This window comes from Sarcophilus harrisii, chromosome 1 (assembly GCF_902635505.1).
Source record: "Sarcophilus harrisii chromosome 1, mSarHar1.11, whole genome shotgun sequence".
Classification (NCBI taxonomy): domain Eukaryota; kingdom Metazoa; phylum Chordata; class Mammalia; order Dasyuromorphia; family Dasyuridae; genus Sarcophilus; species Sarcophilus harrisii.
This window is the reverse complement of record NC_045426.1, coordinates 644,288,318-644,312,344: the sequence shown is the minus strand read 5'-3', so window position 1 is coordinate 644,312,344 and position 24,027 is coordinate 644,288,318. Positions and strand designations below refer to the sequence as shown.

The 24,027-nt window shown below is 38.7% G+C and overlaps 1 protein-coding gene across 7 annotated transcripts; it reads left to right on the top strand.

Annotated features, from left to right (window-relative positions):
* Positions 1–1,820: 1,820 nt before the first annotated feature.
* On the top strand, positions 1,821–23,407 carry LOC100917315 (myelin-oligodendrocyte glycoprotein). 7 transcript variants are annotated; one of them, XM_031947448.1, is made up of 8 exons: positions 1,822–2,080; positions 6,465–6,648; positions 15,575–15,661; positions 16,068–16,409; positions 18,441–18,554; positions 21,122–21,328; positions 21,710–21,847; positions 23,218–23,407. In XM_031947448.1, exons 3-7 carry the CDS (start codon positions 15,580–15,582, stop codon positions 21,835–21,837), a joined length of 873 nt encoding a protein of 290 aa, XP_031803308.1. In that variant the 5' UTR covers positions 1,822–2,080; positions 6,465–6,648; positions 15,575–15,579; the 3' UTR covers positions 21,838–21,847; positions 23,218–23,407. The 7 variants fall into 7 exon arrangements, with proteins under 7 accessions (XP_031803311.1, XP_031803308.1, XP_031803309.1 ...); XM_031947449.1 differs by having other exon boundaries at positions 1,822–2,085; XM_031947451.1 differs by lacking the exon at positions 6,465–6,648 and having other exon boundaries at positions 1,821–2,085.
* The last annotated feature ends 620 nt before the right edge of the window (positions 23,408–24,027 follow it).

Below are 24,027 nucleotides of genomic sequence, written 5' to 3'. Positions count from 1 at the left end.
CATTGAAACTGAGAAGTTATGATTGTGCTAGTACTTCTATCTTTGTAGAATGTTTTCTTTCCTTCTTTTAGGTGAAAGAGTTTTGGAGATGACTACATTCCTGTGAATTTTAAAAGACACTATCAAGGTACTTGATGCTTAGAACCCTTGCAAAGATTTGCCAAATCCATAGAGTACAAAGTAAAGCCCCCAAAACCTAAGTGACCAAGGTCAGTTGTCATATGGATACATCCATAGGCTGTGACACATCTGGAAGTCAATTTGGTGAGAAAATTGCTATATAAAAACTGTTTTAAATTTGATTCCACTCTCTCAGGGACTGAGGTGGTGGAATAGGGAAGATTTCAGGTGGTGGGAGAAAACATCTGTAGTTTTATTCTTGAAATATTTTAGTAAATATCCCTTTCTAAAGAGATAATTGATATTAATTGTATAAGTAAAATTGGATCACTGATCACTAGCAATTAACAGTGGCAAAAATAGAATGGAATGAAGACTCAAACTAAAAATATCCAGAGCATCCTAAAATCCTGAGAGAAAATGACTCTAGTCTCACTCCAGAAGATTAAGATAAGGGAATTTGGTTATAAAGTCATTTTTCAGTGACAGGCTGTTTGTGACCCTATTTAGGGATTAAATCAATTGTTGATTTCAACAGGTTGAATCAAATAGATAAAGAAGATAAGGGAGTCAAAGAAAAGCACAGCAGAAAGTAAAGTAGAAGAGATCAAATTTCAGGTTACAAGGGGAAAAGGTAGGAACCTTGAAGTAAAATGTGGAGTGAGGTAGTATGGTGGAAGAGTTCAGAGAGAAAAGTAAAGGTGTAAAGATAGATTATGGCATTTATGAAAAAGCCCCAGCAAGAAGAGAATTTAAAAAGTTGAGAAAATTCCAAGAAAAGATTACAATTACAAAGAATTACTAGGACTTGGGAGAACATGGAGAGTAAGTAGGGCAACACAGACTCTCTACACATGCAACCATCAGCCTTCAGAGCTCTGTTCCAGATCAAATGAAACAAAATAAACGAAGCAAGCATTTGCTAAAGGTTCAACGGGAGTATCATGAGGCTGTCTCATGGAGTCATTAATTTCCATTTAAGCAAGTGTAACTTTTAAGTTTTTACTTTTTTCAGTGAAGTTTTATATCTCTTTTTTTCCATTTGACCAATTCTGCTTTTAAGGAGCTATTTAGTACTTTTTGTACTCTTTTACCACGCTGTTAATTATCTTTTTTTTTTTTTTTTTTTTTTTGCTGAGGAAATCTGCAGACTGAATCACTTCCATTTGAATTGCCTTAGGAAGAGACTGAAGATCATCTAGCAAGATAAGGTCCTAGATATTGGTATCTAGACATACAAACACATGTAGTGGTTGGCAAATTCATCACTGGTATTATTTCTTTTTAAAATCCAATATTGCTCAGTGATATTTCTCTCTTTTAGCCGATCCCCTGTTGCTATTTGCTATATTGTTATTACTATTATCAATATGCAATATATACATATATATCAGAATTAAAAGAATTCATGCTCACTTTACACCATAAATGGGAACACTATAACCAGAAATGGCCTATGACCTACATCATCTTAAGGCTGAATGAAAGATATAGGTATACTCTAAGATTCTATAAGCCTCTACCCTCAGTTTCCCTCTGTATCCATGGGGTAATTACAGTGCAGTGAACTATTATTCACCCCTGTTTTGCAGCTGCTGAATAACCCTGGGAATAAATACAGCTGAAACAATAATATCCTGGATGGATTTTGGCCAAATCCACTAAGGACATGTTATCTATATATTAGAACTAGCCACTCCAGAAGTAAAGCTTCATTCTTGACAGACTCTAGAAGGACTGGCCTCTCATCTGGATTCGCTCAAGAAAGTGAAGTCAGGATTACTGGCATTCATCCCCTTTTGTTCCCTGGGCTAGTTATGTTGTGATAAATTAATATCCAAATTGGAATCTCACCCATGGAGAAGATGCTCTTCCTTGGACCCTTCTGGTCCAAACTTGCAAGTCTGTAATCCAGTATTCCCCAGCCAGAGGTCTGCAAAGTTGGTGCTTCCTCAAATTGGTGAGGTATTTTTTCTTCTTTTCTTCTTTTCTCTTCTAGTCTATGTATCTCTGTATTGTACTAGTTATATTAATCATAGGATGCATAAAATGTTTTTGTTGTAAGATCTGCACTGTCAATTCTTGTTTTCCTTTTTTATTATTCATTGTTATTAAATATTTTCATATAAGCTGGTATCTTAGGTCTTGTTGTGGGAGTGAGCCATTCTGTAGGAGCAAATCATAAATCTTAACCTAATGGTGGGAGGTCTTTCAAACATAACTAATGTGGAAATATGTTTATATGATTGCACATATATAACCTACATCAAATTGCTTACCTTCTCAGGAAGAGGAAGTAGAAAATTTGAAACAAATTTTTAAAGAATTAAAAATGTTTTTACATGTAATTGGGAGGGATAAAATATTCAAAAAAAAGTATTCAAAATGCCAAGAACACTTTTTTAAATTAGTAGTCCAATTTGTCTGGAATGTAGAGTAGTTACAAAGAGAGGAAAATTCCTCAGATCTAGAGCCCTCTGAAACCCTTAAGGTCCTTAAGAGACAGCCAGCAGGCTGTCTCTACTCTGTACATGGTTTATGACCTTTTTTCTTTTGAAAACTGATGACCTACGTTGTTTCATATTTGTTTTAGTTGGTCCCCCAACAATAGCCAATATCTACTACCTTTCTTTCTGCCTATGAAATTAGAGATGGGAAACTATCCCAACTCATCTTGCAGAGAACATTACTATAAAACTCATTGTGTCCTGCTACTGTCTCAGAAAGTTGCTATGTGTAAAACTGACTGGGACCTACTCACCCAGAGAGAAAAAGAGAACTCATCAAACTAGATGTACCTCTCCAAAGAACCATTGCTGACTATTCCCATCTACTGACACTTCTCCTATGGAGACGTGACAACCAGCACACCCAGATTCATAGTGATAGCTCTCATAGTCCTTCTCTGATTGTACCTGCCCTCCCAAGCTCCTCCATGTATTTCATTCTAGTTCTTGATTCTCTCTTTGTGAGACTTCATGTGCAGTAATAAAAGAACTAAGAGGCCATATGATGTAGCCTGACACATGCTAGTGTAACCATCATCAAATTATTTAAAATCTTAATGCCCCAAATAACCAGACTAATCTGTACTGTACTGGAAGAGGGAGTTTCTACACTTGACAAATCCTGCTCTTGTAGGAGCCTCCCACAGTTAGGTTCATTTTTGCCTTAAAAGATATTGAGAAATTTCTCATAAGTTGGTTGGTTCTAAAGGCTTAGTAAGTTTATGTCATTTCTTGGTTGCCTAAATACAAACCAGTCTGGAGAATTTCCAGTAACACTCTGATACTAATGGATAACTCAAGCAAGGCAGCTTAGCTCAGCTGAATCAACTTGAGGCATCCTCAGTGCCTATCTTTGTCAAATATCTTTCTCCTCCAATGTCTGAGAAAATCTCTTTTCTGTTAATTGCTGAAGGACCATCGGGTGTCTCAAATTTTTTTCATTATTGAACTTAAATTACCAGGGAATTGATTTGAAACAGACCCAGCCCAGAGCACTTACCAGATTAAACTATAGTTCTCAACTATAGCAATACCTCTTTGTAGGTTCATTAGTAATCTGAATCTTTGGTGAAATCTTTAAGTTTGGGATCTGTGGATTTTGGCTCTGACACTTACCACCCATGTGACTTTTAAAAAGTTATATAATCTCTTCAGACCTCAGTTCCCCCATCTGTAAAGCAAAGAGTTTAAGCTAAATTATTTCCAAGATTCTTTTCAGCTCTCTGATTCTCTCTATAGGTGCATCTCTTTTTCTATGTGTTTGTGTGTGTGTCTCCCTCCCCCCTCCCTCCTCTCTCTCTCTCTCTTTCTCTCTCATGCTGATTTAGGCACTAAATCCCTAGTACAAGCTGTCAATTACTATGATAGGGAGTAATGTGAAATAAGATTAGATAATGAGGTGGGTACCAAATTGTGGAGGATTTTAAATATTAAACCAAAGACTGACACTTCTATTTTGTGCTACATGCAATGGGAAAGTACTAAAGGTTATTGAGAAAAACGTTATCACAATCAGGGATATACTTTAGGAAATTTATGCAAAGGATACTTTGAAATAGAATCAAGAGAAACAGGGAGATCACAACAGCCCAGCTGAAAGAACATGAGGGCCTGAAGAACAATGGTGTTTATATAAGTGGAAGGAAAGGGAAAATGTTGTAGAGGTAGAATCAACATGATTTGTTACTGATAGGAGAGAGAGACACAGGCACACAAAGAAACAGAGACAGAGAGGAAGAGACACAGACACAAAGTGAGCCAAAAATATATAGAGAAATACAGACAGATACAGAGAGAGAGAAGCACAGATAGGGACAAAGAAACACAGAGAGAGATGAAGAAACAGATAAAGAGATGAGGGAAGAGAAAGAAAGAGAATAAAAAAGAAGAAGAAAGGTTGGCAGAGATTGTGACCCTGGGTATCTGAAAACAACAAAAATAAGGAAGTCTGGAAAAAGAGCAGAGTGGGCTGAGTTAGTTCTTCTAGAGACACTCAATTTCTGTCTACAATCAAGTAAAGTTCTCAAGACTTTTTGGGGGATTGGACCCTTTCTTTTTCAGGGGCCACCTACTCCTAAGAATAAGTCATCAAAAGAAATCTTGTCTCAGGTCCATCAAATTGGGGACACCAGACCTTCTCTTGGTGTAAGGAATGATCAGAGCACAGGAATATATTGGGTGGCTCACTCAATCACATGGATAGACTAATTCACCAGCAAGTCATTGTGGGGAATATCCTATACTCTTCCTTAGGAAGGGACCTCTACAGGGTTCTGAGGGGAGAGGGAAAAGAATGAAAAATAGATCAGATTTGATTCCATCTCTCTAAAAGTGTCCAATCTAACAAGAAGTTCAAGAATCACACGGCTCATCTTTATAAGCACAAAAATTCCCAGGCCTAGGGGTTTTGGAGAAAAACTATAGGAACCTGTGTGAAGAAATGAATAGATTGTTTTTGTAAGGAAATCTTAGAAGATGGAAGAAGTGAGGAAGTTGTAGAACTCTAGAATAGATGCCTTCAATTTCTCTTGGAGGAATTCATGTTGCAGTTATAACACCAAAATTGCTTGAGTTATCTCACCCATTTTCGTTGGAATCTTTACAAATTGTTAAGCCATTAGAGTTGATAGAGATAATAATTATCTAATTTGGCATGGTTCAATATGATTGATTTGATCTTAGAAAGAGATATTTTGGGCCAGAATTTGAAACAAGGTACTAAGTACAACTGATAGAAACAATGCTTGTGTTAGAGAGCTCATAGAAGCAAGAAATATTTAAGTACTCATTGGAGTTCACACCGTTTAATATGAGATATCTGAATTTACACCTCCCTTAATCCCTGCCTCCAGAAGGAGGAGTTAACCTTTGGGAGATCATATATATGGAGGAAGCTCTTAGAGCTTGAAAGAATTTTCTCTGGAACATTGACTGGGGTTGGAGAGGAGCACTCTGGGAGGAACCCCACAAGCCCTCTCTTCAAGGCAAGAGAGATTCATTGCATCTTCCACCTTGGTGTTGGCTGAAGAAAGCAGAGACAAGCCAAGGACAAAGCTGCAAGAGCTCTTAGAACGAAGCAGAGAGATAGGCCTCTGAGCTAACCGGGCTATATTGAAGGACACAATAAAAGATCTGAACTTTTATCAGCTGGCTGCGATTTGGGGTAATTATTTGATTGTAACTGAAACTAAGGCCGCCTCCAGAAAACCTCTCTGAGAAACCTGCTTTCTCCCAGAGAGAACTCTTATATTTTAAAGAAGACACCACACACTTTGATATCAGTCATCTCAATAGCACAATCTTTGAGACCCTTCACAGTCTCGTGCAATATTCTTTAAAATGTTTTTTCCCTTATAATTTAGATAAATGCCTAATATTAGGAAAGCTTTACGATCCCCAGAATGGGGTCAGATCCACTAGGAAGAAAGCAGCTATGTGATTCCATAGCTAGAAAGCAAGGTTGCCTCACCTTGCCTGATCCTGCTGGCCTATAGAAACTACTAAGGGAGAGGCTCTTTAGACAGTCTATTCTTATCCAGAATCACTGGACAGTTTTGAGGGGCCAGAGAAATAAAGACTGGAAGGGGGAAAGAGAAAGTATAGTAGGCTGAAGTGAGTGGGAGGGACTGCAACCCAAAGTTCAGAGCACGCACTCAGAAAGGATCCTCCCCCTTCTCGTTTCACTTTTTTTTTCTATTTCTGGGTCAGAGATATCTATCATGATGCGCCTTGTAGATTCAGTCACAAAAGAGAGTTAAGGCCGCAGAACCTTTCTCTCTCCTCCTCTAACAAGGAGATATCTCCACAGAAAAGCATTTTCCCCACTCTACCTCCAAGGTGTCAGAAGAACTGAAAGACAGAACAGGCAAAACAGAAATCTTCACCATGTAGCAGAAGCCCCAACCATCCACACAAATCGTGCCCTGGAAGTTCTGGACCTCTCTGTATTTAGAGAAGTTACCTCTAACCTGGCCCTAGATCTTTTCTTCCAGTGCAGAGGCTGCCTTTGGAATTTGACAAGGTAAGTAATGACTCTATACTTACAAAGGTAAGTTCTCCACAGATCTTCTCCATTAAACATATCCTTATCTTTGTCACAGTCATTGACTCTATATCCCTGTATAGTCACTGATCCGTGGTGTCCCTTACAGAAACCAACTCTACCTATTCCGCCCCCCCAGTCATATTCATTTGCTTTTCCATACTTTTGTCCCTGACACAGTCTTAACCTTCCTATTTAATCTTCCTTCCCCTCCTCCTCCTTTTGCTCCATCTGCTTTTGCTCTTTTTCTTCCCCAGCCCTCCTCCTCTATGTTTTAATACTTTTTCTTTGTCTTCTTCCTTATGTCCTCTCTTAAGTGTAATAGAGATTTTCCCTCAAGCTCTTTTCTCTTCAGTGAACTTATTACTTCTTTAGTCCTTGACAGCCCACATTAACTATAGGTATCAGAGTTTGTTTTTATCTTGAAGGAGGGACCCCAAAACTCAAAAATCTTCTTCAACTCTGCTTCAGTGAGGGACCCCACCTGAGGGAAACAAGATAAACAGCTTCATTCTGTTATCTAGGTGGGATTGGTTCAGAACTGAGCTAAAATAATTCCAACCCTATTCAATTAAAGAAACTCATTCAATTCTACTCAAATTCCAGCTCAAGCTGAAACCCAGTTTGTAGATAGAGCCAACTTAGGACTCTACCCACTAACCCCCTTCAGCTTGTAGCCAAAGTTCCTATTATAAAAGAGCCAATATAAAATTCTCTCTTTGCAGAGGTTCTAAACATGCCATGCTATGCCATGCTATGCCAAGGAGGCCTCTGCCCACTGAAACTTTTCCAGTGCTACTCTCTTTATCCTCACCTATTTCCCTAATCAGACTTTATGCCTCTCTGTCAGGATTTCTAACCTTACTCCCCAATCCCTATAATAAACCTCTTTTATCAATCTAGGTTTTGGGGTCTGTAAATTCCTTTACAGAGAATCCCTGTGCCACCAGAAGGGGATTCCCCAAAACTCCCTACCCTTGTGCTGAATCCAAGGGGGTACAGGGGAGCCAAACCTCTCCATTTGGTTCCCTGGACCCTGAACCTGCCACTAGACCTTATCATTTAACTCCCTGACCACCAGAAATCCTAATCTCATTTTGGTTCCCCAAATCTAGACCTTATCATTTGGTTCCCTATAAAAGGGAACACCAAAACCTAAACCTCATCATATTTTTGGTTCCATACTGGAAGCCCTGAAAACTAGACTTCACCTCATTAATCTGAAGGCTGAAAAATGGAGTTACAGAAACACTATGTTCCTTGATTCTTCAGTTTACCTCAAACCATTCTCTGTTACTCTCCTAAGTCTTGCTGCAATGTTCTTATCATGTCTTCTACTTTACTTCAACTCATGATCTCTCCTAATTCTTTCCCTTCCTATTTCCTTTTCCTTCTCTTCTCTTATCATCCTCTCTTCTTCTCCCCTCCCCCTACCACTTCAGGGTTTTAACCTCCTCTTCATCTCTATTTTAGAACAAAGCAGCTAATAAGTTCCTGGCTTGCCTTAATAAGCAGTTTACCCTTCAAAAGTCCCTTCCACATCAAATTTTCATTCAAAGGGGATGGAATAGCTTGCTGGGATGGAAATGATGGAAACTGTAAAGGACAGTACTACTTCCTCTCACTGTTTGTAATACAAGAGAAGAAATCTGGGAATAGTTTAAAGGTATAACAGGAAACAATTCCAAGGAAAAGAGAAAATGGGGTTTGCCTCTAAAGAGACTAATTCATAGTTGCCTTAATTCACAGGAACTAATTCATCAGCATTTTTGGAGGTTAAAAAAAAAAGCTGGAGAAATAACTAGAAATTGCCCAGAGACAAGGTTAGGTCTGATGTCAGGAAAACCTTCCTCACAATCAGGGCTGACCCAAAGTGAAATGAGCTCCCTCAGGAGATAGTGGATTCTGCCTCCTGGAAGGTTTCCAAGAAGAATAAGAATGGTCATTTGCTGGATCATATTATAGAAAATATTTTTTTTCCAGAATGACTTAGACTAGATAACCACTGAAGTCCCTTCTAAATATCCTATTCTGTGAGGCTGAGTTGTAAAATCGAGGCCCTACCCACCTACCCTCTGTTGATCTCTATTCTGATCCCATCCCCTCTTCTGCCCAATTGAACAAAACACTTCTCAGTAACTGGACCTATGAGATCTATGGAAAAAAGGAGAAGACAATGTGTTCTGTATTCAACATGCTAAGTTTAAGATCCTAAGGTCACTGAAAGAACTATGGAAACAGCCTTGAGAAGAGATATCTGGGTGAGGAAATATAATAACTGCTTTAAACTCTGCCATATCATCTCCTCTTAATCACAATAGTGCCCTTCATCCATCAAACCTCTTAAAGAAATATTATCTTAAAATTTTCATACTTCCTCTATGTCATATCTTATCCCTCTATAAGCTGCTCTATATATGGACAGAACTGGAAGCTATAGAAAGAGATTGCAAAAGACCAATTTAGATCTGATATCAGGAAAACAGCATCCAGTTAGATCTGCCCCAGTGTGAAATGGACTCAGTAGAGAAGTCCCCTCCTTAAGGGTCTTCATGGAATAGCTAGATAACTACTAGTTCAGAATTTTATATGGAGGACTTCTGTCATAGAGCAAATTAGACTGGATGATCTTGAGGGTCTTTGACATTCTCAGGTTGTCTAAGGCACAGTAGGAAAGATGGACTGATAAGAATAAGGGGACAGAATGGAACAAATTAGGTGGAGGGTGTAGAGCATAGTGAGTAATATGAAATAAATGGAATAAAATGGGTAAGGCAAGCTGGAGTGATTCAGTTGTCTCTGTCAACATGGTAGAATGGTCCAGAGGTGTTAAATGCACTGCTCACATTGGGCAAAGGAGACACCTTATATAGGATCACTCAAATACTGCTGCTTGCCAAGAAAGACAAACTTTTTTAGCCTTTCCTCAGATTATTTCTGAGTCTTCCTTTTTAGAATGTAAGTTCCCCAATAGTAGGGATTGTTTCCTATTTTGTTTGTTGGTTGGTTGCTTTTTTTTTAACCCCAGTGCCTCACATTCAATAGGCTTTTTAAAAAATAAGTTTTATTAGTATTTTCTGATTGTTGGGTGTGTTTTTTTTTTAATATTATCACAGTTCATAGTAGACTTTTAATGAATGCTTGCTAATTGATTGCTTTGATCTAGCTGGTAGGACTTTACCGGCTCTTTCAGAGCCCCAGATGTTCTCTTCTCTATCATCCCTTACCATCTTCTTTCTTCTCTCCATTCCCTGCCATTTGTTTCAACTACTGCCCTTCCAGGGAAGCTGAGAAGAGAAATATTGCTCTTGGTGCTGTGTTTAGTCTCTCCATCGTGAATTAGATACCAGCATTCAAGGTTTCCAAATGACTCAGCAAGCAAGTATGGATCTGACCCATTCAGACCATGGTTGTGGGACTCAGAAGAAAGGCTTCTGGGATGGATGGGATCCTTATTTCTCCCTGCTCTCCAGTCTGCTACATTAATGTTCTTTAAAAAAAAAAAAAAAAAAAAAAAAGGCTCTAATCTAATCTTCCTCAGCAACATCCATGGACTTCTCATTGGATCACAAGATAAAATACAAAATCATTAATCACAAAGATATTCACAATCAGATGTCTCTACTACACCCTGCACTCTACACATTACCCCTTCCCCACGCTGCCACCATTCTAGCCTCATTTCACAACAGTGGCTCAGCTAATAACAATAATCAAAAGAATACTGAGAATTTGAATAGCATGTAAAGTTTTCAAAACACTTTATATACATTGTCCCATTTGATTCTTGAAAAAAACCTATGAAGTTAATACTATTATTTATGGTTATTTTATAAATAAGGTATCTGAAGCCGAAAGAAGTTAAATGTCTTGCCCAGGATATCTGGGCAACTAGTGTCTGAGTCAAGATTCAAATTCAGGTCTTCCTTCTTCATTGTTGTCCAACACTATAGCTACTGTGTCCCAAACTTGCTTTCTCAATAAGACTAGAAAGTCCTCCAAGGCAGGAACAGAGAAGTAACTTCATTCTTATCTCCCCTGATACCAAAAATAAGGCCTTTTATGTAATTGTCATTCAGTGTATACTGGATGACTTGGACTTGGATGCTCCAAAAGCAGCTAAAGGGGAGGAAGTCTCTGTCACTGACTGCTACCCTGAGGGACCATATTTTTGGATTCCATGCTATTCACTTTCCTTAGATTCAGGGGAATATGATTATTGTCCTTTTTGTGCTGTGTTACAGAAAACTCTGGGGTAAGGGGAAGGGATCTTGGCCTACAAGTCAAACAGGGTAAAAATTCTGCCTATGCATGTCAGCCACTCAATCTCAGTGAGTTTACTCGAGTATGAAAAGGTTCAACATTTTTATGGTTCACAGAAAGGACTTCAACCATAATCTTTCTAAATCCAAGGCAGGCCCTTTATGTCCTAGTCACTAATTCACAGCTACCCCTCAGGAAACTTTTTGTTGTTGTTTGTTTCATAGGTGTAGGGAATTTGCAGTATGAAAACTACTTCCTCTGATGCAGCCCAGAAATTCATCTCTTATATTAGAAAAAGAATCCAATATCCCAGAGACCATTTCTTAAAACTGGAGTCAACACTGATTTGCAGACAGGAACTGCTCCACTTTCTACTAACACATCCTGTTTCACTTCTCCTTTAAGAAGGGTCTTGAGCTTCCTCCTTCACCCATGTTGCTTCTAAACTGCTGACAATGTGAACCACATCCTGCCTGTCAGGGCCCAGGTTCAGGGTTCCTTTCCTAGTCTTTCTTGTATAGTCTTCTACTGCCTGCCTCTGGTTTTTCTCCCTATGCAACAGACACCTGTGTTTCCAAAGCTATCACTCTGGCCTCTTTTGTATGTGAATTCTTCTCACATACGTATACTTACACACACATACACACACACACACACACACACACACACACAACTCATAGTAGGATGAAGCACAGAGAAATTTGGCCCACTTTGTATGGCTTTCCCAGGATCCAAGCCAGGCCTCTGTGTAGTAAAAAGAAGCAGACCTGTTTTGGAACTCAAAATGTCTAGTGATGCCCTTGCCTAAGTGACAGAGCTCCCATAGGTAACTATTCCTCTTTGGGCCTCAAATTCTTCCTTGTAAAACTGTGTGTGACAGCTATAAGGGTCCAATAAAGGATTAAGAGGTATTAAGCTACCTGATCTCTAAAGAGACTTCAAACTTCAAACTCTAAGACTCCATAGTTCCATGAATGCTACCAGAGCCTCTGAGACCCTTATCTAGAATTTCCTATAACAAGGGAGGAAGGGAGGAAGGAAGGAAGGAGGGAAAGAAGGGAGGGAAGGAAGGGAGGGAGGGAAGGAGGAAGGAAAAAAGGAAGGGAGGGAAGAAGGGAGAGAAGGAGGAAAGGAGGGGAGGGAGAGAGGGAGGAAGGCAAGCATTTATGAAGTACCTATTATGTACCAGGGCCTATGCTAAGTTCTTCATCTTATGTGGGTGTTGGGGTTAGTGGAAGGCAAAAGAAAAGACAAGGCATAATAGGGAAATAAGCCAGCTGTCAATTTCTTTTCTATAGTAGACTGAAAATGACACTTGGAGACTTAGATTCTCATAGAATGAAATCAGTGTACAAACCCTACCCTGAGAGGCCTGAAGCCCCACCAAGACATACTTGGGACCCCAAGACCAGAACTGAGCAACTGAAAGAATTATTGAATTTAAGGACTTAGAAAGTGAGAGAATTTGACAGACTAAAATGACCAAGTGATTGAAAGACCCAGGAAAATAAAGGGATTTAAGAGACCAAAAGGTCAAAGTGTACAGTGGGTTTATCAGGCATATAACTCCAGATCAAGGATACTGAGGATATTCAGAAAGGTCCTTAGACTACAAGAATGTGGGTTAAGAGCCCTTAAGCTACATAGCAAGGATCAGACAGGTAATTGTGAACACTCACTCTTTCCTGTTGCCAGATCCAATTGTCACTCATAGCCTAGTTCCACCAAGCCCTTTTCCCTCCTGGATCTATTTTCTTGTAGACATGTTCTACAACATATTCCCAGAGCCTGCTTTTTATCTTTGAGTCTGGGTTGCTTGTTCTTCCTCTTATAATGAATCCATATAAGTTTCCACACAATTAAATTGATGAGCATGAAAACTGCCAATATAACGATCAGAAAGGGTTCTGAAAGACCTTAAAAGTCATTAAATCTCACCCATCAGGTAAAAAGTTCCATCCTCTGTAACTAGATCATTTTTCATATATCCCAATTTTCTAATTCCTGGAGTCATTAAACTATACAACCTATCTTTCAAAATAAAAATTTAAAAATTCCAAGCATCAAAAAAAAAAAAAAAAAAGATACGTTGGAGCCAGTTGTAAAAGGCTTACAAACTAAAGAGAGTTTTTATTTAATCCTAGAGGTACTGAAAAACCGCTGGAATTAGTTGAATAAATTATTCACATAGTAAGATCTGTATTTAAACAAAATTACTTTGGCAATTAGACATCATGGTGGTTAGAGCACTGGGACTAGAATCAGGAAAACTTGACTTCAAATCTAGCCTCAGATTATTTTACACTCTGTGTGACCTTGAACTAGTCATTTCACCTTTATCTGCCACAATTTTTCCTACTATAAAATAAGAATAATAATAACACACATATCACAGAGTTGTTGTGATCAAATAGGAGAGTATTTGTAAAAAGCACAATGCCTGACACATAAAAGGAAGATTTCAGCTGCTTATTTTCCTTCTTCCTTTTCTAACAGTGTAGGTGATGGACTGAAGTGATGAGAGAGGGGAATCAAGTAGGAGTTTGTTGCAATAATCTAGATAAGAGGTGATAAGGGTGTGAAATAAGGTATGACATGAGTGGAAAGAAAAGATTCTGATGTAAAAGATATTGAATATACTTGAACACGGCTGCCATGCCTTTCTCTCACTTCCTGCCAATTTTCTCTTATCCAGGCTAAATATCCCCAGTTCTTTTGATTGATATTCAAATGGCATAGTCTCAAAACACTTCAGCACTTTGGGTGCTCTCCTTGGGACTTTCTCCAACTTCTCACTGTGTTTTCTCATCAGAACACAATACTTTACCAGTGGTCTGATCAGGGAAGCAAACTTTAGTCCTAGATACTATGCCTTTCTTGATGTAACTCAAGATTAAATTAACTTTTATGGTGCTTTAACGTAATGTTGACTCATGTTGAGTTTGCAGTCCACTAAAAGCAACACTTTTTTCAGACAAATTGCCATCTAACCATATCTCCTTATTTTGTATTAAGGTGATATTGAATTTTTTGAACCCATGTATAATAGAATTTTCATTTATCTCTATTATTTTACATTTGTTGTTATTAGCATCCTTTTTATTAAATTCAAATTAAATTTCTGGGTCAGAGATTCTCAAACTCTTTAAACTATGGTCTTTCTTCAATCACCTCAGGTTATCCCAGGAAGACCTGAGTCTTCTTTGTTTTTCACTAGTTCTCTATGTTCACTTTGAGGTACAAATTTTTTATGTTTGTGGGTAGAAATGTGGAGAGTCTGAAATTTTCTGACCTATTTCACCATCTTCCCAGAATCCTCTTCTCTTGAAATATTTTTAATATTTCATGGTGTCTCATGTAGTCATTACTTTGGTTCTTCCAAATTTTCAAGGAGCATCTTACTTGGTTAAGGTTCTATAATTCTTATACTAAATTGTTAGTTGTCCTTACACATCTTTCCTTCAAACCCAAATTCCTATTATATTCTTTACCCCAACCTCATTTCATTTATAAAATCATTTTAATTATTTTCAAAATCTGTTTCTCCATTTCTTCCAGCAATTCAGGTTGACTTTGTTTTGAAATTGAGTTTGTCTTTGAAGCTTTGCTTGTAAATGTTTTGGAGGAGGTTACATTTAAAAATGTAAATGTAAATACAAACTATTTTGAGTTTTTATCTTGACCTCTCTCCATAATAGCTCATTATGAGGGGAATCTTGTTAATTCATTCATTCTTCAAGCCTTATTCCCTTAATCATTTATATTATCCAAAAACTCTTTTCACTTTTGAAGAGTATTAATGGAATTTATTTGGTCATGTTTTCTATTTTCTGTGTTCCTGATGCTGCTTTCTCTGAATATTGAATTCAGTGGTCTTCAGGGATCCCAGGGTGATTAGCATACTTTCAGTGTACCCAAAGTGATCTTATCTATGACAAAGTCTGATTGCTATTTTCCTGATCTAAGGTTTGTGAACTCTGATTTGGGTCTGGTAGAGTCAAGGGTAGATTTAATCCTGAAAAGATCTCAAAAAACCTCCAGTAAACTGGAGTCCCTGTCAGGTAGCTGGATTACAAGTCTAGTATAAGCAAAGGCTAAGGCTTTTGGAAGGCACCTCCAAGTTATGGTTCACCAACCACAGCCATTCAAAGGGGTTGCTGTCCACCATGATCTGAACAGGCCACAGTCAGTTACAAAATAGATATACATCTTCTCAATTCTCTCTAACATACTTCCTCATTACACATCATCACAGGTCATCTAAAAGCACATTCCTCAGCCTCTTACATATAGAGTAGCCTCAAAGATGCTCTAAACATGTGCTACTTCTGTAACCTAAGTATAACCTCCTTGGCATAGAACTGCCCCAAACTGGCATACATTACTTTAACATGTGGTTAGCTATCCTTCATTTTACTTCAAAAGTTTAATAACTACCTATATTAGAGGAAATTCTTATTGGGATAATTGTTGAAGTAGGTGACCTCTGAACACCTCTCCACCACTGATATTCAGTGAGGTTTTGTTTCTGCAAATGATATTGACCCCTGAAGCCATGACCACTGCCACTATGATCCCTAGTCCTAGTTCCCATTCTAGTCATTGACCTTGCCTCATGCTTCCTTCTATTTTTCTCTCCTAGGTGTGATGGATTTAATCAGCCTCTCATGCCATTTATTCAGTTTCTTTGTCCCCATTTTCTTCCTTGAGACATCCACAATGGCCTCAGGTATGAATATTTTTTCCTAGTATGTTGTAGTGAGGTTCCATGAATTGAGGAGTGAGGCTGAAGAGAGTCTATCCCACCCTTCATCATTCTTCATTAAACTATTTCCTCATTGCCTGACATCTCAATCCCTCTCTTTTCAACATCATTTCCTGGGGTTTTTACTAGTTTCCCTTTTTCTCCACTTTGGGAATTTCTCAATACTTTTACCATTTTTATTTTTCTTCTCTTTATCTTTCCATGGGATCCCCTTCATTCTCCTTCTGCCCCCTCCTTTCTCATTTTCCCTGTTTCCCAACTGACCTGGGAACCCTATTCTTCTCCCCCAACTATGGCACAAAGGTTGGCCTTTTAATTCTACTGAATTCTTCTCTGAGCCCTGACATCTTCTTCCTAACTGATTGAACAGGGAGATTCTCAGTTATTGGACCTACAGGACCCATCCAGGTCTCAGTGGGAGAAGTTGCAGAGTTGCCATGTTACCTCTACCCAGCACAAAGTGCAGAGCACATGGAGGTGATCTGGTTCCAATCTACTCGGATAGTTCATCTCTATCAAGATGGGGAAGATCAATTTGGAGAACAGGACCCTAATTACCAAGGGAGAACAGAACTACTGAGAGATTCTATCTATAGTGGGAATGTCACTCTGAAGATACGGGATGTGAGACTCTTGGATGAAGGAACCTACAGATGTTATTTTGAAAATGGTTTTGATCAAAAGGAAGCTGATGTAATGCTAAAAGTCTCAGGTGAGAATATGGACCTTGGACTGGGCTAAAAGCGTACGGCATACTTTCCTCCCAACTGGGTGCTTATTCTCCTGCCAAAGAGATAATATATTTAAGAATTAATTTGCTAAGGGATGGATGATGGAAAGAAAGTCAAATATATAATTTTTAAAAATTTTACTAAGTCCTTGCTATGTGTCAAGCCTTATGCTTAGCATTGAAATTATAAATAGTAGCAAAAAAGAAGAAAGAGCCCCTGCCCTCAAGGAGCTTACACTCTAATAAAGGAAGATAGCACATAAGAGGAAATGAATATGTAAGAGAGGAAGTGAAGGTAACCCATAGGAGACCATGGTTTTAATAAAAGTCATTGTTGAGGAGCTGGGACCTCAGGAAGCAGGAGGAGAAATTGAAAATAGTCTCCAGAGGTAGGTTCCTTGGGGGGGGGGAGGGAGGAAGAAGGAGGGGGGGGGGGGGGAGGAGAATAAGAATCAAAAAAGTGAAAAGAATTAGAGGACAAGTAGGTGGAAGGGGAAGGAAGGATTATAAAAGGTTGAATATCACATTCTTGTGGTCAAATTCCCTATCCAACATTTCCTTGATCATTCCCTTCCCCAGACCACAGAAAGCCAGAACATACAGTTTCATTTATAGTTAGCAGCATAAGAAACTAGTACTTCCTAAACTTTTCCAAACAGGAAACATGTTTGGCTCTAAAGTATTTTTAAGCTATTGGACTGAATCCAGAAATGCTGATACTGGAACTTGGGGTATGAGTTAGTAAAATTAAGAGACATGAAGTCAGTTTGTAATCTAAGGCTTCTTTCTTACATAATAGTCATGTAACTTACGCATTATTTCATAATTAATTATTAGAGGAGAAATATTGATTGCACTAAAGTAATATTCTGGAATTAATGTATTATTTACTAATCAAAATATTTTCTTATCTCATTTAATATTTTATTTTTCTTCAATTACATGTAAAAATAATTTACAGGATTCAATTTCTCCCCTTCCCTCCTCATCTTCTTTATTGGGAATACAAGGAATTTGATATAGGTCGTAATGTCCAAACTTTATTTCCATATTAGTCATGTTGGAAAAGAAAACATGGATGACAATAAAAACCCAAGAAACACAAAGTTTTTAAAAGTATGCTTCAATCTGTATTAAAATCTATCAGTTCTTTCTCTGGGGGATAGATAGCATTTTTGTGATTAAATCCTTCAGAGTTGTCTTGGATTGTTGTATTGTTGAGAATAACTATAATTAAGTATTTTCAAAGAAGGAAATTGCCATAAATATGATATATGCAGACTTAATCAAAGCATCAGAAAAGATTTCTCAGTATCTCTCCAGGAACACGATGGAGAAATATGGGATGAATGATTGGTTAATTCCTTTTTGGAACTAATCCAGGAGATTAGTTCCATGGGCCTCAGAGATTTTATCTTTCACTGTTTTGGTCACCTTCCTTGACACCTAAATTACAATTCAAAGTGCCAAGTTTCCTGCATATAAGTGATCCCAATCCTGCTTGACACCCTGAATCCTGAGATCAGCTCTACTTTTTTGACTATTGCTTCCAGAACTTATAAGTAGTTATCCTTGTCTATTATAATATTCCTTTTTCCTTCTTATTTATCCTCTGCTCACCCTTCAGATTGAGTGTATCTTCTCATATTACTAATAAAAGAAAGGGAAATATATAAATTCAGAAATATTAATTGGAAAAAATTGATGTAGTCCCTTGTGGAACATTCCTTCATTTGCCAGATATTTTAACAACAGTTATTCATAGGCCCATCATGATACAAACCTGGTCTTCCTTTATACTTGACCAGATCAAAATACCTCTCCCTAAATAAAATTGACTTCATCAAGGGTATTCCTAAACCAAGGGAATCATGTGCTTTCTGAAAGAAAATTGCATGTGGGGAGTGAAGAGGCTGCAACGTTCCTCATCCCAAACCCTAGTTCTAGGCCAGGGGAGACTGACTGGCATGAGATTTCTCCCATTGATGTGTTTTGGTGGGGTTTATATTTTAGGTGAAGAAATTAAACCGGTATTGGTTTTCTGGATGATCCTCTTCATTGTATATGTAATTGCTGTCTGGGTACTGACATTTGGCTTATTCATATGGTTGCTTCTGCGATACCAAGGTAATTATGAAGACCAACTCGAGGGAGGGCATTTTTGTGATCCTTATGGCAAATTTAGCACAAATCTTTCACAACCATGAGAGTCCTGGGAGCCTGACTAGGCTCTGGTCACTTATTCCAATGCACTGTCCCCCCATATCTCTGTGGCCAAAACCTTAAAAAGGGTGATTCTAAAAATGCTCACTCTTGGCCAGCCTTGATTCTCCTGTACAAACTTGTAACATGATAACACTATGCTTTCTGGTCAGTGAGAAAACTCTAAAAGAAAAAGGCAATATTATCTATTCCGGATCTTCTTTTACCATCTCTTCAGTAAATCTACTGCCTAGAACTTGATAGAATACTAAGAACTTTTTTTCCTTTCTTTAGTACTAACCCTCTACCCCAGGAGTAGGGTAGAAGAATGAAAATCATTCTACTTCAGCAGGATCCCAAATAGTGCAACTAATGCCTTCTCTGAAATGATTTTATGCTTTCAAATTTCCACTATTAGATGTTACTGTTCGGTAAAATATAGTAATTGATTCTAGCCCAATGGAAGTGTGCAGTGTAGATTGGAAACATGCAACTAATCTGAAACCAACTGTATACACTTTCAGTTTCATTCCTATAGTTGCCTAATCAAGAAGCAGATGGACACAATTGTAGCCTGGCCCAAAAATCAGTAATTTGAAAAAAACAAGAAATCAGAAAAACAAAAAAGAAGTGTCAGTGAGTTGAAATGAGTGACCTGACCTAAAGTCAATGGCAACTGAGATTTCACAGCAACTTCCAGTGGTCTGGACCATCTTTGTCTCTCACTCAGTTCTCTGATCCATTTTATCTGCCTAATGCATTGGTCTCAACTTCACTGCAGAGCCTCTGCTTCAGCCACTATTAGCTTTGGAAGATCTATCCCAGTTGTCTTAGCTATTCAGGAGTTCAGTGATCGGAGTCATCACCCATTCTGTTCCTAATCATTTAGAAGAAATAAAATGGAATGGAATGGCAAGTATGCAGTCTTCCCAAAGAGTCATGAAAAATTCACCCAGTCTTCAAATTTTTCAATTTCTGTCTCAAATTTGCATTCAGACAATTTTGTCTTCAATATCATTGTGAATCAGTAACCCTGTGGTAAGTCCATGGGCCCTCTGGATTCCATAGAAATGAAACATTTTACAGGTTCAAAGTAAAAGCTAACTGGATCTTCGTTTATCAACCAAAGTGAGAAGGAAAAAAAAAAAAGGTTGGTCCTTGTTATCTTTTGCCCCTGGTCAGAATATAAATTCAATGTTGTTTCCTTTTTTGGACACTTTTTAACATAGCATATATAAACTTTATATATATACACACACACACTTTAAGAATCCTTATCCCAATTCCCAAGATTGGTCTTAAGTCCTAAATTAAGGTTATATCTCCCCTTTAGGATTCTAGGAGTACTGCTAAGGAGCTAGTGATGACTCTAATGTCATTGGCTCAAGCCCTCACCAGTGTGCTTCCCCCTCAAGATGATCAGTTTCTAAAACAACTGAAGTCAACCAGCCTTAAACAGCTTTAAGGAAGCAGTATTTACTTAGGCAGTATGAACAATTGGACAAAATTTCCTTCCCAAAAGTCTATGCCATGTTATACAGAGTTCAGGGGAAAGTGAATTCAACTTCAGAGGACACAGGAGACAGCTATAATTCACAGATAAAAGATGAGGGAATTTCCTTTCTTCCATTTAAAGGTTACTAGAAAAGATCCCTGCCAATTTGCTGAACCTATGTCAAACTTAATACCAACTCCTTAAATACAGATACTTCTGTCAACCATTGCTGGCCCAGGAGGATAATGCTAGGTCACTGATAATCAAATAGGAAACCTCAAATTCTCCAGACTCTTTGAGGATTCCAAGGTCTTCCTCTGACCAAAAATAAGAATAAGACAGGGTATGTGAAAAAGAATTGATCATGATTGAGGATGAGCTATCTCCTTCTTCATAGGTAGCTGCTCCTTAAGGATTTTACTAGAAATTCATATTTTCTGCAATATCTACAATTCCCTGATTCTACCTAACTTTTACATAGACTCAGAGGATTTGATAAAATTCTTTTTTCAGTTGGAACACAATTCCTTTCTAGTGTCATTTTAATTTATCAGATAACTTACCTAAACATTCACACTGAGTCTAAAGTAGTTTGATTGAATTGATTGTTTGTGCATTGTTATTGATGAATCAACCAACCCCCACCCTTACATTGGGAAGAAAAGTGGAAAAGTTACAGAAATTCTCTGGATCTCACAGAATTTCTCCAATACAGCATAGTATGAAGGTAGTTTTATTTGCTCTCCCTATTTGATGGGTTTCAGGGCCAGCCTTGTTCAGTCTCAAGCCTTCCCAGATAACCTAATGCAAGTTCTCCAGAACCTTCTTCTCTTAGAATGCTCTCATCCCTTCTTTCTTGTTTAATAAGACAGCCTCTAATGCACACAGGAACCTAGACTGAATCATTATGGATTCAGAGATTAATGGAGATTCTTTTACGTATCAGAAAAATATCATGGAGTCTATTTTGATTTCAGCATCTGCTTTCTTCATCTAGGAATGCCCTGGTATTTTCTAGGGGTTATGGGACTGAATGCAGAGGGAACCAAGGGTCACAGTCTTTTCTTGGGATTGGGGGTTCTTTCAGAACATCTTACCCAGACCAATCCCTGGTTATGGGAAGGAAATGGTATCCTGGTTATATCTTGGGCATTTGAAATTGAAATTGCCTTGTATTTCCTGTGGATCCTGCTACGATGCCAAGGTAAGAAAGCATGGGCTCAGGGATGAGTTTAAATTATGGGATACTATTAAAATTCAGTTCCCTTCCACCCCCGGACCCTGAGTCCCATTGCAGATTTGGTCTCTGAATACCTCTAGAAGCCTCCATTGTGGATCCACCATTTGTCTTAAGTCTTTCTTAGAGATGGGATCAAGGGGATGAAGATGGATGAACTCTTAGAGAGCATAAGGTGTTAGGCAGTGCCCAAAGGTCCAGCGGGGAGGCTGGCTGGGGCTCAGATCATCAGAAGGAGTGGGAACTGAAACCTATAATCCCAGCCCTTCTAGCTTTAGGGGTGTTGGGTAGGGAAGGTCAAGAACTTACTCAGAACAAGTGCAACTGATGATTCCAACTGTTATGCAGGGTTTTCTCACAAGGAAGAGTCTGACAAACTAGACTGGATGGACTGGGTGGCCTTTCTGATCTCACTTTTCCTGCCCTGGAGAATGACTATGGCACTTCTTGCCCTGTTCAAAAGACTGTACTACTGACAAATCAAAGGTAATTACAGATACTCACAGCTGTGCATACACAGACTGGCCTGCCTTTCTCCAATAAAAAGCTGTGGAGGGACTGGAGTTTTGAAATTCCTTGTATTTTGGGAGTGGGGAGCAAGGAAGGGAAGCAATTACAACTGGAATTGGCAATATTTATTTAAACTTGGGATGAGCTGGGAGATAGGTGGGGAGATAAGACTGTCCTGTGAACAGGATACACAATAGGTACAAAATTCACCCAGAGATACTCCTAGGTGAATGTATGGAGGAAGATGAGCTTTGTAGTTGGATGGAGGAGAGCATTCTTCAGGAGTGTGCTACCAATGCCAATAAATTTCCCAGTCAGAAACAAAGAATGTCTGTCTGTCTGTCTATCTGTCTGTCTCTCTCTCTCTGTCTCTCTCTGTCTCTCTCTCTTTCTGTCTGTCTCTCTCTCTCTGTCTCTCTCTTTCTCTGTCTCTCTCTTTGTCTCTCTCTGTCTCTCTCTCTTTCTCTCTCTCTCTCTCTCTCTCTCTTTCTCCCTACTTCCCTCCCTCCCCCCTCCCTCCCTCTCTCTCTCTCTGTCTCCCTCCTTCAGTCCATCTATATCTTTTCTTCCATCTTGAACTCTCTTTCTCTCCCTTCCTTCTTTCTTGATGCCTCTCTCTCTTCCCTCTGTTTCTTTCCCTCTTTCTCATCTCCCTCCTTTTCAACTCTCAATTTCTCTCTCTGTTTTCTTTCTCCACTTCCCCTCCCATGCATCACCCATTTCTCACTCTCTACTTTCTCATAGCTCTGATCCCCCATTAACATGAGTAACCCTGATACAAAACAGACTTCCTTCCCTTGTTTTTAATTCCTAGAAGGGGTACAAAGGATGAAAGGCCATAATGCTCCTCTTCTTGACCACTACTTTAGTCCTACCCTTTCTTGCTGTGCTCTCCAGTCCCTCTTCCCCTACCTATTTGTGCCTAAATTTCAATTAGAGGTTAGGGAAAATAAAGATGAAATTATTTTTCCAACCAAGTTCACGGTGCCTTCTGAAAACCCTCCACAGACCCCTTGGGAGTTCAGGTACCCCAATTTAATAAACTCTGATCAAAATTCTAGTGAGATTGACCTGACCTCTTGTGTTCTGTGAGAGTCCTGCTTCCAGATGGGCAGATAGTAGTGCCAGCTAAGGCTACAAAGAACTCTTCCCCAGAGGTAGTCACTTCAGCTTCAGGCCATCTAGCACAGGAACCCAATAAAGAGGTCTTAGTAGAACTAAAAGTGAAATTTAAAGTGACAATCAGTTTCCTAAAGATCCTTAGGCAACTTAGAAGCACAAAGCAGAAATCCAGAAACCCCATAACTCATTCACCAACCTTATCTCAAGAAGTTTTGTCTCCTCAGGTTGCTGCCACACATCTGAGTGAAGTCCCAGGACCAGCACCTAAAACTTCAGTGACTCAGGGATTCATCATGGGACTACACAGGAAGCCTTGAAAAATGCTCTCTGACTCTGAAGAGACTGGAAAGCCCCTCCCTCTGTGCTTGCTTCCCTGATGTCATATTAATAAAATAATCCTGAGGTACCATCTCATATCTATCAGGTTGATTGCTGTAACAGAAGGAAAATGAAAAATATTAGGGAAAGATGGAAAAATCAGAACAATAATGCACTAAGGGTTTTTCCCTTTTTTTTTTTTTTTTGGGGGGGGGGGTTGTATGTTTGTTTTGGCAAGGCAATTGGAATTAAGTGACTTGCCCAGAGTCACACAGTTAGTGTTAAGTGTCTGAGGTCAGGTTTGAATTCAAGTCCTCCCAACTCCAGGACCCAATAATGAACTGTTGATAGAACTGTGAACTGGTCCAACTACTCTGTAGCGCAATTGGAACTATGCCCAAAGAGTTATAAAGCTGTGTATGTACTTCCCAGTGAAACCACTACCAAGTCTATATCCCAAAAAGATCAAAGAAAAAGAAAAAGGACCTATATGTACAGAAATATTTATAACAGCTCTTTTAGCTGTAACAAAGAATTGGAAATTGAGGGAATGCCCATCAAGTCAAGAATGGATAAAAAGATTGTAGTATGTGATTGTGATAGAATATTATTGTTATGAAAGAAATGATGAGCAGGATAGTTTCAGAAAAATCTCTAAAAACTTACATGAATTGCTCCAAAGTCATGTAAACAGAAACAGGAAAATATTATACACA

Bases quoted from the DNA above. Each gene is read 5' to 3' on its own strand.
- LOC100917315 (XM_031947451.1), top strand. From the start codon at position 15,580: ATGGATTTAATCAGCCTCTCATGCCATTTATTCAGTTTCTTTGTCCCC. The intron at 16,410-18,440 runs GTGAGAATATGG...TTTATATTTTAG, and splicing joins TGTAATGCTAAAAGTCTCAG to GTGAAGAAATTAAACCGGTA. The intron at 18,555-21,121 runs GTAATTATGAAG...TTCTTCATCTAG, and splicing joins GTTGCTTCTGCGATACCAAG to GAATGCCCTGGTATTTTCTA.